At 47.2% G+C, this 18,480-nt stretch overlaps 1 protein-coding gene across 1 annotated transcript; it reads right to left on the bottom strand.

Annotated features, from left to right (window-relative positions):
- Nucleotides 1-380: 380 nt before the first annotated feature.
- Nucleotides 381-17,752, bottom strand: CTC1 (CST telomere replication complex component 1; the record flags this gene model as incomplete). The annotated part of the gene is given in 25 exon segments (XM_082336728.1): nucleotides 381-794; nucleotides 1,999-2,125; nucleotides 2,266-2,428; nucleotides 2,691-2,755; nucleotides 3,238-3,397; nucleotides 3,481-3,567; nucleotides 3,817-3,982; nucleotides 4,309-4,418; nucleotides 5,139-5,209; nucleotides 5,491-5,634; nucleotides 5,928-6,017; nucleotides 6,279-6,738; nucleotides 7,080-7,194; nucleotides 7,395-7,521; nucleotides 7,757-7,957; nucleotides 8,043-8,217; nucleotides 9,784-10,010; nucleotides 10,337-10,465; nucleotides 10,635-10,937; nucleotides 11,327-11,471; nucleotides 13,066-13,262; nucleotides 14,160-14,406; nucleotides 17,006-17,154; nucleotides 17,158-17,219; nucleotides 17,515-17,752. Coding segments are annotated over 25 exon segments (4,137 nt in total). The 3' UTR covers nucleotides 381-615.
- Nucleotides 17,753-18,480: the final 728 nt, after the last annotated feature.

The raw sequence follows: 18,480 nt of genomic DNA, 5'->3' as shown, positions 1-18,480 counted from the left end.
CAGGCCACTGTTTAAGCTGCAAAACAATGCCTGTATAGTCCTGCGATTTAGTACCATGATTTAGTTTCCAAACAGTAACTTATTCACTTCCTTTCTCTTCTTGGAGGAAGGAAATGCTTTCAAAACATCATTTTAATAATTTCTATTGGGTTAAGAAGACTATCCCTTGTGGCAACAGTACAGTTTTGCATGAAGACAGTGAATGATCTGCAAAATGCCTGGCTCTGGCTCATAAACCAAGGATCTACTTTCTGCCTCATTCCCCATATAGCAAGTAAACCCTAATACTAAAATAGATATGGTGTTATTTAAACTGTATTTTAATAGCTTTATTTAGTAGATACTACCACATAAAAATACACACATTGTGTGCCCTAGGCCCAAAGCAAGCGCTGTCACGTAGTAAGTAGCGAATATCTCTTCCAAAATGTAGCCCAGTATTGCTGGTGGCAATGGTCCAGCATGACCATTCAGGAATTCCACAAGTCACAGCAGCTTCTTGATTGCACCCTTCACCCTGTGCTCACAGGCCTGTGCTCCCACTGGAAAGGAGATTAAAACGAGCTCCCAATCCCAGTAGGTATTTTCATAATTCCTCTCCCACTGGGAGGCATGTTAAGCAGTGGCTCCCGCTCGGCAGTGACTGGATGTCCTCCTAATTCTCTCGCTGTTCAGATACCTTAAGGCTTCTTGTTCCACTTCCTCCACGTTCAGGCACAGCAGGCTCAGCCGAGGTCCCACTTGCGACACAAACTCCACTTCACCGCAGTGAAAATTTCTCAGCTGTGGTGGAGCTGAAGGGGAAAGATACAACCTGTAACAACTCAGTACAGGGCTCCTGCTCTGTTCTAGCCCACAGCTGTAGAAGTTGGTGTGGGAGGGAAGGCCTTGCAGCAGCTGCTTGGCATCCGCTAAATCTCAAAGGACAGCACAATTAATGAATCCAGGATGTAAGCAGATGAATGCATTTGGCCAGCATCCCTCCAACTTGGAGGAACAGACAGTTTACACTGTGAAACGCTGTGAACGGCCTGCTGCTCACATAGCTGATGCACTGGGCTTTGTATCTTTTCTCACTATCAGCAACCTGGCCTTACAGACGATGTTACATGGTAGCCAAAAGATAAGGTCTCCAGAGCAGAGCATCCTCTGGTGAGCTTAGCAAATCAACCCCTGCAGCACCTGGACCCATACTCAAGCACTAGCATTAGTACAAGCAGCTACGAGGAATGTCTCCTCAACGCAGCAACTGCACAGTGGTGGCAGCATGAGCTCAGACATCAGCACCCATGAATTCAAAACTCTTCAGCACTTCAAATTCTGTGGCCATGGTGAGGATTTCCAGGCCTAGTCTTGACTTTACCTGCCATCCTGTCTAAAGTCAAAACCCACTTCATTTGAGAGGTCTGCACAGTAACCCTGGCTGGCCAGAACCCTGTCCCATCCAAGGGCTGGGAACCTTGCTCTAAAACAGAAAATGCTTTGTGTGTAAGAGGCACCCCACAGAAATAAACCTGTACCTTAATATAAGGGGGATGGGCGGGCAAAAGGGGGATGCTAATAAAACGTGTTCTCTCCTGCCACCACTACCACACACACACACACACAACCCCCACCCCCCCTTACTGACACCTGGGAATAATTACTATCCCAGTTGTTTAGCTGATCTATTTTCCTGGAACCATACATAAAATTTGAACGGAGAAGCTCCAAGTTGTTCATTACAACTACAAAGACAATTCAATACTATTTTTATGCTTCTGTATTAAGTAGAAAAATTCAGATATAATATTGTTGTATGTAGTGATTTTTATAATACTATTTCTGTATTTTTGTAACCACGGTTCTGCTAAGACACAGAATTCACAATTCCATGGAAATCCTCCAGAGATCTTGCTTTGTGGGCAGTGAAGGCAGCTCTCCTTCCCCAGCCTGGTGAGACGGCTCCTCCCTTCCTTCCCACACTAAATATTACAAAAGCCAACAGCGCTTGCTTACCAGGCTGCAGGATCTTGGAGGGCTTCCTGTCTAGGCTGAAATCCAGCAGGATAGGGCGACAGATGAGAGGACTCCTGCACAGGCTCCTTAGGTAGCAGGCAATGAGATCCTCAGGTTCCTCCACACACTGAGGAAGGAAAGGTTGTGATGCCAGTGAACATGCAGAGGGAGGCAGGGAGCCACTGGAACACCCACAGCAAAGGGAATCCAGTCCAGCCGAGGCTCAAGCTCAGCACACTGCAATCGCTACCGGAATAACCCACTCACCCCCATGCCAGTAGCTTCCCCATGCTGAACGGACACTCTGCCCCTGCTCTGCACACAGTTCTGCAGAGCTTCCCACTCGAGAAGGCTCAGGCCCAGCATTGCTGCCACATGCTCGTTCCTGCACAGCACCAAAGCTTCACCCGTTCCGTCCTCCACCAGCACCCTATGGAGAGAGCAGGCAGACTAAGATGCAGACGGAGGTCAGGACAATGCCCAGCTCCCTCACAAGGGTCATGTCCCAGACAACAGATCTCAGTAAAGAGAGAGGGAGGTTTGTTCACGTCTGGGAAGACATGACAACTCTAACTTCTGTCTTTGCTATTCTGTCCACATCCCATCCTTGATCTGATTTTCCTCTCCCGTCTGTGGTGTAATTTGTTCCCTCCTACCCACCTCCTTCCACATCCAATCTCTACAGCGCTTACCGTGCACTGGCTTGCCTCACTCCTGTGTGTGATGGACATGGTGGACTGTGTCGGGTGCACCTCCCCTGAAGGAAGAGCAAAGCTACAGCTATGTATGGGTGGGTATAAGAGAGAGAAGGGGAAGGGCCATTGCTTCTTTTAACCCTCCCCTAATTAAGTATGCAAAGGATTAAAGAACTTCACTGCATGTCCAATGAGTGTCTTGGGAAAAGTTTGTATGGGGACAAAAATCACCTGCTGCAAGGTGCTGAACCCCAACAGCAGCGAACACGGGAAAAGCAGAGCATTAACAGAGTAGGATTCTCCCCCTGAATGTCCTTGCTTCATCCCCAGTCCCAGCTGCCAGCCTGCCTAATATCAGACGCGCGCTTCTAATCAGTTGTCTTTTTGGTCCCTTTCTAATAAACAAGTCCTTTTCAGACACTGGAAAAAGAAGTTTTGGAATTGGGATAGGAACTCTTATTTCCTCTACGTGGTAGCAGAGGATGTGTCAGAGTAGAAAATCTCCAAGGTTCCTCACAAATTATCTCTGTGGAAGCTTGAATACCTCTTTGAAGATGCTGCTGCAAAGTGAGCAAACCCATTGCAGGGACAGAGTCAGTACACAGGACAAGTGGCATAAAATCCGTGCCTGGGGCAGATGTTGCAGGCGAGGTTGCAAGCTGGATAGAAACACTAGTGAGGGGGGTGAGGCTTCTCCTGCAGGACTAGAAGAAATAGGAATGTGAGAAGCTTGGAACACAGAAACCTTTCTTGGGACACTGTAAGTGGGCAGAGACCCTGGACTCACCTTGAAGGAAAAGGCAGGTGAGAAGCTGGCAGAGATATGATGCTTACACAGCTGGAGGCAATGTAGATGCAATAAACATTATGGAATCTGCAATATGAAAGAGCAGATGTCAGAAACGGCTCATAGAAACCAAACCACTCAGTTTTCTTGGCATGGCTGCGCTGGTCTTCATCTGTAACATGGTAGGAAAATCATTTGTATCAAGGGACTGGGAGACACGAAGGCATGGGCAAGGGATGAGGAAAGTCCACAAGAGGAAAGATTCAGAGATGGTTTCAAAGACAATACGAGAGGTCAGAGCTGGAGCCCAGATCAGGGCTCTAAAGACAGGGGTACCTGGAGATTTTCCGTTCCAAGTTCTGGAAGAGGATCTTGGCTCCAGGTAGCAAACCCCAGAGATGCTGCAGATAGGCGGCAGCAATGTAAACGTCCACCACAACAGGGGAGCCTGGAGCAACTGAGATGCTGAGCTTCACACTGTGATCACTGGCTAGCAGACTCCCTGAGGAGACAGAACCACACATGCCATGACCTCACCCGCAGGTAGCACAATCTGCCACTGAGCTGGACCTGCTAGAGGTGTTTTCCCTCCCATCACAATGAGGCTATCACTGTTCCACCTCACAGATTTTCCAGGTACAGTATTCCCATTCCCATCCCCAATACACATGCAGTGTAGTTTCCCAGCCCTCTGACATGCAATGGGATGGAACATCTTGGCCTACTTCCACTATTCTCAGATACAGGAGCACAGTTAGCCAAGTGCACTGTCTCTCTGAAACAGAGAGAATCAATTTGTTGTTACGTGACAGCCTGTCACAATCTTACCTTTCTGCTTTTGAAGGTTGAGAGTCACAGATGGCTTCTCATTCTTGGGAGAGGCACACAAGGTCCTCTCCACTATCTCACCAGAGAAAGAAATGAGGGAACCTGTGAAACTGAGAGCAGACCAGGATTTCTGTCCTGCCTGAAGATAAAGGGAGTGGAAGAAAGCCTGACTCCAAGATTGCCACAAAGGACAGGGAGAAGTGGAGTGCTGTTGCTTAAGCCCAGTTTCAGGGGAACCTGCGCTTGAACACCTGAGCTACCGGACCGAGGGCAGCTTGCTGCAGCGTATCCCACCCAGGGACAAGAAACCCCATAACTCGCTTTCTGCTTCCTCTAAAGGAAGAAGCCAACCAAAGAAAAACTGAGTTTACCATAAGGCACTGGTGAAGATTTCAGTGTGCATGCATATCACCCCAGATTAAACATGCTTTGAACAGAAAAGCTTCTAACCCCAGTATTTGTTTGAGCAAGTTATGCTAAAACAATCAAAAACCAACAAAAAACCCTCACACATTCAGCCTCATTTTCCCTGCTGCGCCTGTTTCCACTTCTGACAGGAATTTAGCAGAGACCTTTGGAACCTAGTCCACACCAGTAGTAGCTCAGACTTTTTCTGGAGACCATTTTGCTGTTTTGTCACCTGCAATCCCTTTAACTTTGATAACCAGGATGGGGGCAGTCTGGAATACTTGCACATAGGAAGATTTCCAAACCATATTCCTAGGGTGGATAATTCATCACTGCTTAACGTAGTACTGTCTCCAATAGAGACGAATGCAGACCTACTCCCTGAGGCATGGTCACATCTAATTTAGGGCAGACCAACGTACCTGTTGCTAAGTACTTCTGGAATGGAGGAAATTCTCTGGTCCATGCCTCTCAGCACCGAGTTGGCTGCCAGCTAAAAGTATAGGAGACACGGACTCAGATGGATTGTATTTTATGGCTGTCCCCAGCCAGAGCACTAAATACAAGTTCTGCATGCTTAGAGCTATGTCAAGCAACTGATGCTTCCTCCCCAGATTAATTCTGAGGCAGGAAAATGTGAAGCCCAGCCTCTGATGGAGCTTAGAACAGAACAGTCTCATCAACAAGACACTCTGTATCGATAACTTTCTGAGCTAGTTCTGGAGACATCTACAAGTTGCCTGTGAAAGCCCAGATCAATAAGGCACTGCATACCTGGTGCTCAGTCAGACAGGAGATCCATGTCTCATGCTGTAAGTACCAGCTATCTTGGACAGGCAGGCACAGGGGGCAGGATGACCTGCTCAGGAAATTTGCTGGCACAGGTGGAAAGCAGAGCTTGTCAAACACTTCCAAGTCCTGAGAGAAGAGTGATAAGGCAGGAAAGAGGACTATTAAAAGAAGGAGATGAAAGCTATATAGGAAAAAAAGGGCCACTGAAGAACGGTGGTTTAAAGAAAAAAAGAAAAAAAAAAAATCCACTGAACCCAGAGCTCTGAGAATTTTAACCAAACATAGAACTGAAGCAGTTCCTTGGCAAGACGAATGGGAATTCCAAGCCAAGAGCTTAGTCACCCTCTGACTCCTCAACTCCCACATGCAGTTCAGTAAAAAGTCTCCAACAGGAAACAGCAAGACAATCCCTCTCTTACCGAGCAGTGGGGCACAACAAAGCGATACAGCCCATCCAGGTGCAGAAATGGAAACCATCGTAGAGACTTCCCCATGAAGAGCAGTAGTGCCTGGTGGGGGAGGGGAGGGAGAAAAGGTGATCAGAAATGTTAGGAAAAAGGTAGAAAATGAAACGTACAGCACGAAGAAAGCAAGCCCAGCAGAGGATGCCTTGCTTGAGAAGTAAGGTTAGCACCATCAAGGACAACCAAGACAAAAAAATCACTCTCTCGTTGATTAGGAATCTAGATCCTTAATTATCACACAGGCTCCCTGAGGAGCCAGCTCCCAGCCTTATCAAACCACTCCCCTAAAGCTGCCTCCTGCCTCACTTCTTGCTGTGTCATGCCCTCTTCTCCATCACAGCTGGTCTCTTCCAGCTCCGGTAGATTCCCATTGCCTCTGGAGTGGCTCCAGAGCCGAGGTCTGCCCAGCCACAGCACTGTGGCTTGGAAACTGCGCTGCAGCTCCTGTCCTTCTCCATCTTCTTCTCTGGGTAGCTGGTAATTGCGTAACATAAGACCCTCTTTCTGGGTAACCAAGAATAGGTGAGAAACACAGCTGGTTCTTCTAGTGCTGCTCTGGCCCTTCTGATTGTTCTCTCTGTGAGTATCTGGCTTGGGATCCTCCAATTTCAGCATTTTTGCCTCTGGGCTTTCCAGCTCAGATGTTAAGCTGCCATCATCCTTCTTCCTCAAAGAGGAGCTGTTTCCACTTCTAAGGCCTTTCTGGATTTGTCCTTCAGCAGCATGGAGAACCTGAACATCCTCAAAGTAGAAGTGCACATAGACACTGAAACGACAAACAGTAACAGTGAAATTCCCTGTTCCTGACAGGGGAGTGTCTGAAACAAGCGGTTATCTGGGAAAAGCAATTCTGGTGAGCGCCCCGCAGGTAATCAGCGGGAGCAGCGCAAAAGGGTGAAGTAGAGGGCAGCTACCAGGCTCGGTGTATTCTGAACAAAATGAAGATGGTGGGTTTGTTGCTGATAAAGATCTCCTTTCCTGCAAATAGCAAAGGACAGGTGCTTTGGCACTGAAATACTATGCTGATAAGCAGCTTTATCATAGTCCAAAATAGCTGTGGAACTGCAGAGTGATGATTTTAATTGGGCACTGAATAAAGGGACTTGCCTGCTTTTTTTCTCCCTCACATGCTCCAGATTTGCCAGCTGCTCCCAGGAGGGAAAATCAGTCTGAAGGAATCTCTCCACTACAAGCTGGTAGTTTTCCACCTGCAAGAGTGATCCTGCAAACACATCAGAGAAAGGAGCTGAGCTAATAAAAAGAGAATACAAAACCAGCAAGCTCAATTTCCTCATTTTAAAGTCATGGGGCAAGGCAGTGACAGTTCAGCATCTCCATACCAAGTCTCCTCTTCCTTGTTTTGGACCTGGATGGCAGAATGCAAAAGCCCAGCACTCTCAAATTTAGCTTAGTGGGATATACCTATGACACCTGTATGGGCAAAGGGGCTACCATCCTTATGGGATATCACACAGGGAAGCGTGCTGCTCTTGTCCTGCAGCTGGAGGGAACTGCTCCTGGAGGAGACTCTCAGCACACCCAGTAGTATCTGCAACAGAAAGGAAGCTGCAAAGAGCATCAAACACTTCTGATCTTTGAAGGCCATAAATCAAAGCATGCATAGCAGCAGCCTGAATTCAGCCTGTGCTCGACACACCACAGGTGAGGAAAGCAGTGTCATTCCCTAACAGGAGGAACAGGCATGCATCAGGCAGGGTGCTGGAAAGCATGGGAAGAACTGGGAACTCTCAAGGCACAGACAGTAAAGGGAACAAGGCACTTACCAGTCGGGGCTGGAAACTTCCTGCTGAGAGTGTGCAGTAAGACCAGGCCAGCCTGCGATTCAGCTCCTGGGTGCCCATGTGCTGTGCCTCCAAGGGGGAAAGCAGCTGTGATGGACTGAAGCCTTCCCAGCTCTTCTGTTCTGCCATATGGCAAACTGCAGACAGAGATGGGGCCTGGCACGGGGGGGTCAGGGTCAAATACTAAGAAAAAAAGAAAGAAAGAATGAACCAGCTGAACTTCTTCCCATCAGACAAACAGAAAACAGCTCACAGAGCATTTGCTCACCTTCTGCAGGGGACACTGGTGTATTTTTGCTAGGATTTCATTATAAATATCTCTTGCCTCCTCTCCATCTGGCACCACAGCTTGCAGAAGGGGGACAAGGAACTTCTCAGCAGCTCCAGGGTTTCGGTGCATCGAGCTAAGCAACAGTCGACGGCGCCCAAAAAAATAAGAAAACCTGAAAAAAATGAAGACGGTTAGAAGCATTAGCAGTCCTCACTTCTTAGTGAGTTTTGCATGTAAGTCAGGGATTCCTTCTGCTTGTTACGAATGAATGTGCTGTGTAGGACAAGAACTAAGGAAAGTGCAAAAAGAACATGAAGTGATTAAAAAAAGGAACATTGAAGGGCGATGCAGATCTATGTCAGGCAAGCAGACAAGGAACAGGAAACTATATAGACTGGCAAAATCTCGAAACTCAAGTGGACAAAAAAACCCCAAAAACAAACAAACAAAAAACCCAACAAAACAAACCCACTCGAAAATAATCTTCCTCTAAGTCACACAAATGGACCTCCATGCATTTTGGCTAAGCTTGATATGATTACTTGTGTTAGGTATACTTGGCTTTCTTTTACAGGATTAAAAAAAAATAATAAAAAAAAAAATCACAAGGCAGAAACCACAGCTCTTGTTCCAACATTTTCCTTGTGTTGTGTTCCTTTCAGAAGTTTAGTTCGCTGGTTTTGAATGCCTGGAAGTGATCACACTGCCAATCAAAATATGACTTAATAACAGAAAGTGAACTCAAATAAAAAGAGATAGCAACTAACTCACTAGAACAATTTTCAAGCAGTAGCAGGACTTAACAATCACATTTAAAGGAAGTGAAAAAGCTAGTAAAAACTGAAACTTATAGCTAGCATCGTTCCCAGGGCAAAACTTATAGCTGTTTTATTGGAAAGCATGGTAAAAAATTCCACAGTGCCAGTAAAGCACAGGAAGATTGAGTATTCTATAAACTGCTACTTGACTGCCGGAGGTTAAATATATATATTTTAGTTTTTAAAGTCCAAGGCAGCAGTTACTGTGATCAACCATAACAATTCCAGAACAAACACAAATATTTTCACTAACAGAACCCAGAAGTAAACCCAGAAACTGGCCCACAGCTGTCACATGAACAGAGTGCAGCAGTCAGGGAGAGCAGGAAGCCATCTGGAAGACCCAGAGATAATCACATGTGGGAAAATCTGCTAAGACAGAGGCTCTCAAACAAATGCTCACACTACTGGCAATACTCAGAATATCTCAAAGTGATATGCTGAGCAGCTGCCGCTGCTCCTGTGAGCAGCCAGGACACAAGAGCCTTTATATCGGTTGTGATCTGGTTGTAGCAGCAGTTTCCAGCTCCAGCCTCAGTGCCCACCTTGATTTGTCAAGCAAACTACATTGGCAGGCACACATCCCTACAGTGCTTCCATATTTCAGGACAAAACTTCCTAGGCAGGAGTACATGAGCACATGCTTTGGAGTGCTGCAGCTTCCCCAGAGCAGTGGGCTTACTGCACATGCACTTGAAAAATGTACAGGACTTTCTCATAAGAACAACTGCAAGGTACAAGCAACTGGACATGACACAAAATCTAGATGAATGGCTTACTTAGGCCAGTAAACCAGAAGCAATTGCTGCTGCTATTAGTACCCAAGCACAGTAATTTTGTGAACCCTTGGTCTAGAAGACACCCAGGTAGCCTACAAAGCACATTTACGTGTAGCCTGACTTCAGAAGAACTGTCCTCACCTCTCCTCAAACGTCTCCAGGAGGCTCACCAGCCAGAGGTAGAGTGGCATACCAAGATTGTAGCGGAAGAGCAGCTGAAAGTAGAGATTTCCTGAAGAGGCCGGTGGCTGGTAGGGGGTGCTGAGCCTTGAAAAACTCTTCAGCACAACGGTGCTGCTCAGGCAAGCACCAAGTACAATGAAAGGGAAGGATACCAGAGGCTTCTGCAGGAGGTGGACATCGATGAGCTGAGATACACAGACATACAACTTAAGAGAGGAGATGGCTAGTCTGCCACCACTCCCCAAAACCATCACCCCACCCTAAATCCTTTGTCACTCTACTGGATTGTCTATAAATCCAATGGGCCTGAGGGACCTGACACTGCTTAGGGAGAAATCAGATAATAATAATGACCAAGCCTAGACAGTAAGATCCCCGATTTTGTTCCAGATACTTGCTGAAATAATTTCAATGTTCCCCTAGTCTTCTGTTGACCCACACACTCGCGAGCCATCCCCAGGGTCCAAGTCTTTTCCACTGAATGCTTTATGCCTGTTAAGTCTCAGCTTACCTCCACACATGCTCCTGGTCGGAGTCCACGTGCAGAGTTCAACAACTGCTGGTAAGCAAGGCACAAGCAGACTTTGTTATCCAGTAAAAAGAGACCAGCTTGGACATTGAGTATTTTAGTGACAGTTCCCTAAATAGAAAGCAAACAGAAAGTTACAGGAGTGTAGAGAGTCCCAGAACATGAGACTCATAGCCCTGAACAACAGGAAAATAAATTGATGATGAAAATAAGACCTTGCAGGCCAGGAGCTGAAACCCCAGAGCATGAGTGGGTGAAGGCTAACCCTATGAAACCTTACCACATATGAGATGATCTTGGACTCTTTGGTTGATCCTGGCCTCTCCTCTTCAACTCCCACCTCCAAGGAATCACTGAGCTGCTCAGCAGCCTCAAGGGAAGAAGACTGAGTGGATTCTCCTTGCCAAGCACTGTCCAGTGGCTGCTCCCTCACCTGCTCTGCACAGTAGGGCAGAAGGCAGGAAGAAACACCGGTGACAAACATCCTTTGTCCAGATTTCTTCAGGCTGGACATACTCAGGCCTGTTACTGTGTACCTGTGACCCAACTTGAGGATATAACGCCATGCCAGCTGGTTGGGCTTCTAGAGCAGAGAAACCAAAAGCAACATCAGCATCTCCTGCACTGGAAAAAATTCTTTCTGACCCCGATAACCCCACCCAAAAAAACTTTTCCTTCAAGAGGACTGCCTCACCCTCTTAGCAAAAGGGTGATATCTGCAAGATGTTCAGGGACAGTGCAACTGCATGAGGGAGGAAGGCTGTATTTCTGAAGAACATAGAAGTAGACTTCTTACATACAAGGACTATTGCAAGCTGCATGGAATTAAAAAAAAAAAAAAAAAAAAAGAATCACTAGTAAAAGGAAGAATAAATCAAACTGGGAACTCATGGGCAAGCTTCAAAGAATTCAGCAACTGGCACGTGCACAGATACTGATGGTGACATTGTGAGCAAAATTCCAAGGACTTACCTGCACCAGCACAGGGACCCAAACAGCTGAGGTCAGGCACTTCAGAAACAGAAAGAAGAATGTCTTGTGGCAAATACAAAGGAGAGGCCCGAGTCTGGCCAATTCACCTGCCACAGTGAGCTTTGATCTTTTCTTACATGGAATCCTACAGGGCAATTGAGGAGGCAAAGGAAATCAGAGATGAAAGAAGTACTGAAGGTGTCTCAAAAGCAAAATAAACAAATATGCAGCACACACTTTCTGGAAATAAAGGATCCAACAACATAATACAGACCATCTCTCAGAGAGGTTTTCAAAACAATATGTGGCTACAAAATTCTTACTTTAACTTCTATATGCTAAGTCCCTTTGACGTTTTAAAAACCTTAATATTTGAAGACAGCAGGGTTGTGTTGAACAAATTTACATGTTCCATGACAACAGCCAGATTATAAAAAAAACTTTACCACAAACAAGAAGTAATCATAGACCAAAGGGGGGGGGGGGGGGGGGGGAAGTCACAAGCAATTCTTCAGCAGAAAACAGAACTCGGCTTTGTGGATCCATGGAATGTGACACTGTGGAAGCTCTAAGCCTATAAACAAAAGAGGCCTGAAAGCAACAACGGAGTCTTCCTAACAAACTTGGCACAGGGTGAAAGAGCAGCAAAACTGAAAGCAGATGAGAGGAGAGAGAGGTGACATTTCTTTAGTCATTTCAAACTTTCATTTCAAAAAAAAAGAAAAAAAAATTCATTTCAAACAAACAATTGTAGTTTCATTTGTCATTTTCATTTTAGCTCCTACTGGACTGGAATATAACCATCCCACTTAGTCTAAACAAATATATTATTGATTCTAAAACACGTAAACAATTATGTAACTTTATGACTTTTTTTTTTAAAAGAAATACCAGGACAGCCACACACGCAAGTACCAGGAACAACATTTAATGACTTTATGGGTAACGTTTTTAGAGAAGGAGCATGGAAAATGGGTCAGATATCAGTGAACAGCAGAGGAGCTTTATGTTTAAAGGCTAATAGTGTACACTGAAATATGGAAATAGTTTTCTTGTTTAAAACAAAAGAAAACTAAAAAGAAACTAAAGCAGCCTGACGAGGGACATTTTATTGTTACTAATTTACATCAACAGTTCTCTACTCAAGAATATAAAACACGATCTAGCACAACATGAAAATATCACCTTGAGTAAGATTTGTAATTCCATTGGCTACATTTTCACATACTGTAAGTATTATTTCCACTAAAGGCAACAGTTACTGTTATCACCTGACATTTAACTGGCACCTTTATCTCAGCAATCTGATAAGAACTTGACCAGCGGTGTGTATGAATTTCATATTAGAATCTAGAATTACTTGCAATAATACGTCTGGTTCACTGTAGGTTAAAAAAACAAAACTTGTGCTAATCAAAAGAGTAAATTTTAGCCTCAGTGAAAGCCAAATCATCACTTTGTTCTCATGTCCTTTCTGTAGTATAAAAATACATCCAGAAATAATTAAAATTTGTCTTGTTTTGACAAAATACAGAATAAAAACTTCCAGTAAAGTCCTGGAAAACAGCTGATTAATGAAAAGTGGCTTTATTGTATGACTTTTACTTCCATCACTCACCGTTATACTTCCACCTGTGGCAGAAATAGAATTTGGCCCTTCCTAAGCCAAGTGCTCTTCATGGTACCTGCCAAACCAGAGCAACAGCGCTATGATGGAGTTGAGCACGCTAGGTGTTTACCTGGAGGTAAGCAGTGGCTTGGCCGATGCCGGGTAGGCGACTGGAATGCTGTCAGGTACTTCCTTTGGGAGATTTACTGGCGTTGGATCCACCAGGATTTCCACGTACCCTGCTGCGCTCTGATCTGTCTGTGGTATATATGACCAGCTTGGGAAGAGTAACAGTGACTCCAGCCACTCAAGTTCAAAATGTAGGAGCTAAGGCAAGAGACAAAGAGATAAAAGCTTGAGATGAGTTACAGCATGTTTTCTCAGAATTACTTACAATCTTCATTACTAATTTGCCCTTGCATGCACATCACAAACTCTTGTTCTACTGCTGGGCTTCATTATTAAATGAGAGCAGTGTTTTCTGCCCGCTTGCATGGAGAACTTCGGTCCTTCCAGATACAAGTCTGGAACAGAGTTGCTGAGCTCTACAGCTAGCATTTCCTGGGTTATAGCCACACCCTCACGGCAAGGTGATAATTAATTCCCTGCAAGGCTTCGTTATTTTCAGACTATTTTTCTAAAATTCTCACCTGCTTTCTTTCCCCTTGTGTTTTCAGTTGGAAGTTCATACCAATATAAGTTTTTCCCAGTCTTCCCCTCCTTGGAAAGCACAACCTCAGTGCTCTTTCATCACCACTCTAGGGGTTACCTCTTATCTAGACTCCCCTTGCCTTCTAAGACCTTCAGAAGTCTTTGAATTCAATACCACTGTCACGCAAGCTGTTATTTCTTGAAAGCATGTCATCAATGCATCACTGAACACCCAGTACGACTCTCTAGAAAGTTATTTCTGCTCCGCTACTTGGCATTCAACAAATAGAGGGTAGTGCTATGACCTCCAGATCTCCCAGGCCACCTCGTACTGTTGAGAGTTTAACAGAACTGTACATTATGCTATCTCTTTTTTCCAGGCCAGCGCATTCAGTGTTTGTTCTCCTAGCAATGACAACTTTGACATGTTCTAGCCTCTCCCCAGGATCTGAGTGAGCTTGCTGTTTTCCTGCCTGTTACATAGATGTGTTATTTCCCTCACTACAGACTTCAGCAGACTATCTGAAGCCCCTGGTGGTCTGCAGCACAGAATCCCTCAGATTGAGGACATACCTCACATGGAATTATCCCAGTATTGTCTTTCACGTATAGGCAACCAGCTACCAACTCTTCTTTGTCCTCTTGCCTTCCATCTGTTAAATAGCCAACCAAGATCAGGTAAGTCCTTGGCAAAGCGCTCTGCGTGGGTAAATCACCTTGTCCTTGCTGAGCCCATTCTTTAAATTCATTAGTGCTCCAGGTCAGCTGGCTGCAGCATGGCGTGCACTGCTGACGCTGTAGGTCAGAGATGGAGATGAAACTGGAAAGAAAAGAAAAGGAAGACTATAGAAAAAAACTCAGCCTGCAAAGTTTGGGAATTACAGTGATCACTGCAGTGGACAAAGCTTGGCTAAGTCAGAAAAGCCTTAGCTATTGGCATGGTCTGATGATGCCACATGGCAAGAATCAACCCATTCACTGGCATTTATCAAGGATCTCTCTCAGCTCAGTCAACGTGTTCTGCTTGAGCATCCTCTCTGAAAACAGACACCCTTTGCTACTACGGTCACCTGAGCAGGCATGCAGAAGACTTGGGGGGTAGGGGTGGGAAATCAAGAGTTGATAAAATGGAACATGTTTTCAGGTACCTGTGGGGGGAGGTGAGAGGGAGAACAGTTATTAGTTCAGACATTTTTAGCTTGAATGGGAGACTGTGAGAAAACTCCAACAACTGCTCAACACAGTTTACATATCAGTAACAAACACAGGTAAATACAGACTAATTCCATCATCTAGTGCTAAAAAGCGCTGAACCGTAGTAAAAGCAAGGCTGAACAACTTCTAGATGAAAGTTGTGACAGTTTTGGAACAAATTCGCTCCTGTGGATAGCCTACACGATACAAAGCTGAGGGGTAGCAAGCCAGTAATCTTAGACTGGGCCTTCGCTTATAAGAACACAGGCAAGCTAGCCCTGAATCTTTCCACCTACCCTCCTGGCTTTGGGGAGAGGGGGGAGAAGGAGATGTAACATCAAATCAACCCCATGTGAAGCCATCCACAGTTTAGCATCTATCATGCTTAGACTGACCACAGTACTGCATATGGGAGAACAAGGCAGCATCCTCACTAGATTCTAAGGCTTTTCAGTGTTTATATGATCACAGCAGCGTTCATCATTGTTGTTTACATCCTGGCTCTCTATAGTAAAGAATTAACAAAAGTCCTCTGTCCATGCTAACATCAACACTGGAAGAGCGAATACAAACTGGTCTCCAGCTAGTGATTTTGGTACTTGTTTCCAGTGAGGTTAGCTGACAATTTTAGGTTGTGAAACTGGAGCTCTATTCACAACACCCACTTGCTCAGTAGCAGGACATAATCAAATTCAGAGAGTATGAATTTGAAGAGTTTCACTTGATTAGTCAGGTTATCAAAGGTTCAAAGCCAGAAACCAGTCTAGACGAGTGACGGGTATGAATCAGCTATAAATAGTATTTATATAAAAAATTACTCAGAAGAGATAAACTTATGCAAGTACCTATGTTGTGTATTTGGCAGGAATCTGAACAGGAGAAAGATTAGCTGAAAAGGATGTAAGCAAACTGCTCCACCCTCAGAAACAGAGCAGCACCGGGAATACTACTGATACCTATAATCTACAAGGAGAACACATGAAGTTCTCACCACATGTGCTGACTGCTTTTTGGGAGAAACCAAAACTACAGCAGTACACTGGATCCTGGTTATCACGTACAGAGAACTAACTGGACCCTCTTCTGGTGCTTCAGAGCTTGACTGTTAGCTGTGATTGTAGTATGCTGCTCACAAACAGACCATTGGCCTCATACAAGACAAATATCAACTACCTTCAACTCTTCTCCATGAATTCCCCTGAATATAAACCAAACTCTGGTTTAAGCATCGTAAAATACAGTCTATAGAAAAAATATGGCTTCGATGAGATCAGATGAGCTGGCGTGAAAGACCCACCATCTACATTTATAAACTATTAGTATAAAATTAAAGGGCACAAGTCCCCAATCAATTCCAGTTGACCTTTGTCCCAAAATCAGCTGTACCAGGGGTTTCAATAGACACTCTCCCACCAAAGCTGGAGCAAGAGAGATATAGATCCAGACAAGCCAAACATTCCCATCTAGATCTCTCTCAGCAAGCTGCGTGTTTTTCATGATGGTAAGCACCCAAAAGCCTTTTACCAACTAAAATATGGACCACGCTATCCTAGATTCCTCCTTTGTGAGAGTGCACACTCAAAGGCGGACCTCAGCTGGCCAACAGCCTCAGAGACCATGCCCAGGAACAGCCTCCTGAGCAGACCAGCAGGATCCAGCCGGGAAGCCGCCGTGCAAACGCCGTGCAGTAGAGCAGCTCGCTCTCAGCGAGATGCCCTACTTTGGTTACACACTCTACCTACCACAGACTAGCGGATACGGTGCTTAATCATACCGCAAGAGCGATCGGGGGCGCATCGAAGCCAAGAAAAGGCATGCGGTTACCCGTCTTCGACAACAGCCCTCCCACCCCCAGCATCCGGGGCAGGCATCGCACATGAACGACCGGCGCTCGCCTGGCGGCTGCTGCTGCTGCTGCTGCTGCTACAGCCGCCGTGCTGAGCTCCCGGGAGGACCCCGCCAGCTCCGCTCCGCCGGTCCGCGGCTGCAGTCGGGCCGCGCACGCTGGTACGGGGCGGGGTGGGCCCCGCCGCTACCTGCCGCGCATGCGCGAAGGACGAAGGCGGGCACCGGGCCCAAAGGGACGCTCCCCCCCCCCCTCCCCCCCTCCCCCCTCCCCTCCCCTCCCCTCCCCTCCCCTCCCCTCCCCTCCTCATCCCTCTCCGCCCCTCCTCTCGCCTCGCCTCCCCTCCTCCCCTCCCCTCTCCTCTCCGCCCCGCGGTCACCTGTAGCCGAGCGGCAGGTCCCCGCCACCCGCGCTCCGCAGGCGCTGCAGCACCGCGTCCAGCGGCGGTGGCTCCGGCCCGCCAGGCCCCTCGCGGGCAGGGAGCGCTCGGCGGGCGAAGTCCCGAGCGGCCTGCAGCCAGCGCTGCTCCTAGGGAGAAGCAGAGAAACGGGGCTTCAGCGCCGTGTGGCGGGGAGGGCCCGGAGCGCCCCCGGCTCACTCACCGCCGCGCTGGGCTCCGCCATGACGGCGCCAGGCCGCGCCGCGCGGCTCACAGCGTTGCCATGGCGACGCAGCGGCGGGAAAGGCGCAGGGCCCGCCGGGAGCGCCGCCGAGCCGCGAGCCCGCCGGTCTCCGCCCCCTCCCTCCCCTCCGGCCAATCACCGCCCCCGCGCGCGGCTCCCCACCCCCCACCCCCGCCGCGGGGGCCAGCGGGCGGGCGAGTGGGCGAGCGGCAGCCGCCCCTGAGGTAAACAGTGTTACAAGGGCGGGGAGAGCCGGTGCTGTCACCGGGACCGTCCCTCACGCGGAGGGCTGGCGAGAAAGGGGAACCCGGCAAGGCTCTGCAGGCCGGGAGCCAAGCGGCCGCGCTGACAGACAAGCTGAAGTCCAGCGGCTGTGAGAGGAGGGTGGCCAGCTGGGCTCGGTCCCCTTGGTGGCAGGTAGCCACGGAGCCTCGGGAAACACTGAAGGCCTGGCAAGGCCACAGGGAGACGGCGGGGAGGGAGGGTGGCGTGGGCTTGCCCATTCTGGCGAAAGCTGGGAACTGGATGCGCGCTGATGCATTTGACATTAATGTAAATGTCAAACGTGCGGCGGGGCTGTGAGACCGCTCTCTCCTACCCGAGCTGCGGGAAGAGTCAAACGTGAAGGTTTGCGGGGATTTCTCTGACACTTGTGTGGTTCTAGAGAAATGCTCTTTCTGGTTTTGGAAGGCTGAAGCTCCGTGAAGATTGAAGGGTGTGCCTCATCCACTCATATGGCAGTATGTGATAAGTCTGAAACAATCCATTAAAAAAGTGATTTCCTCTTCCACAGAATTAACTCATCAGCGCATGAGAATTTTTCCTTTAGGGGCTAATTTTGTATTATCCTTGTTCAAAGCAAGGAAATTAACTAGACCAAACTTGGTAAATCTTTTCCATCTCTATCCCTGGACATGGCTGCAGCCTGATAACGGGTTATTCTGCCATTTCCTTCCCTCCTGGAACCTGCTGCTGGAAAGTCAGAGCCGTTCCAAGCCTGAAGTGCAGAAGAGAGCTACGTAGCTGTGTGGCCCTCGTTGTTTTGCCCTGTGCACGTGCCGTTACTGGCTTCCATACAGCAGATAAGCAGCTCTGTGGAGGTGTTTGGCCTTGTCCGCAGCAATTCAGGCAGCACATCGAGTGAATTGTACGCGTGTTCTGGGCTTATGCACGTGAAATAGGCATATTCTTCCAAAACAATGCTTAGTAGCTCAGTTTAATGCCTTTGACT

This window comes from Platalea leucorodia (genome assembly GCF_965183815.1).
Source record: "Platalea leucorodia genome assembly, chromosome: 2".
Classification (NCBI taxonomy): Eukaryota; Metazoa; Chordata; class Aves; order Pelecaniformes; family Threskiornithidae; genus Platalea; species Platalea leucorodia.
Note: the sequence above shows the minus strand (reverse complement) of the source record. Positions and strands in the feature narration are given on the sequence as shown.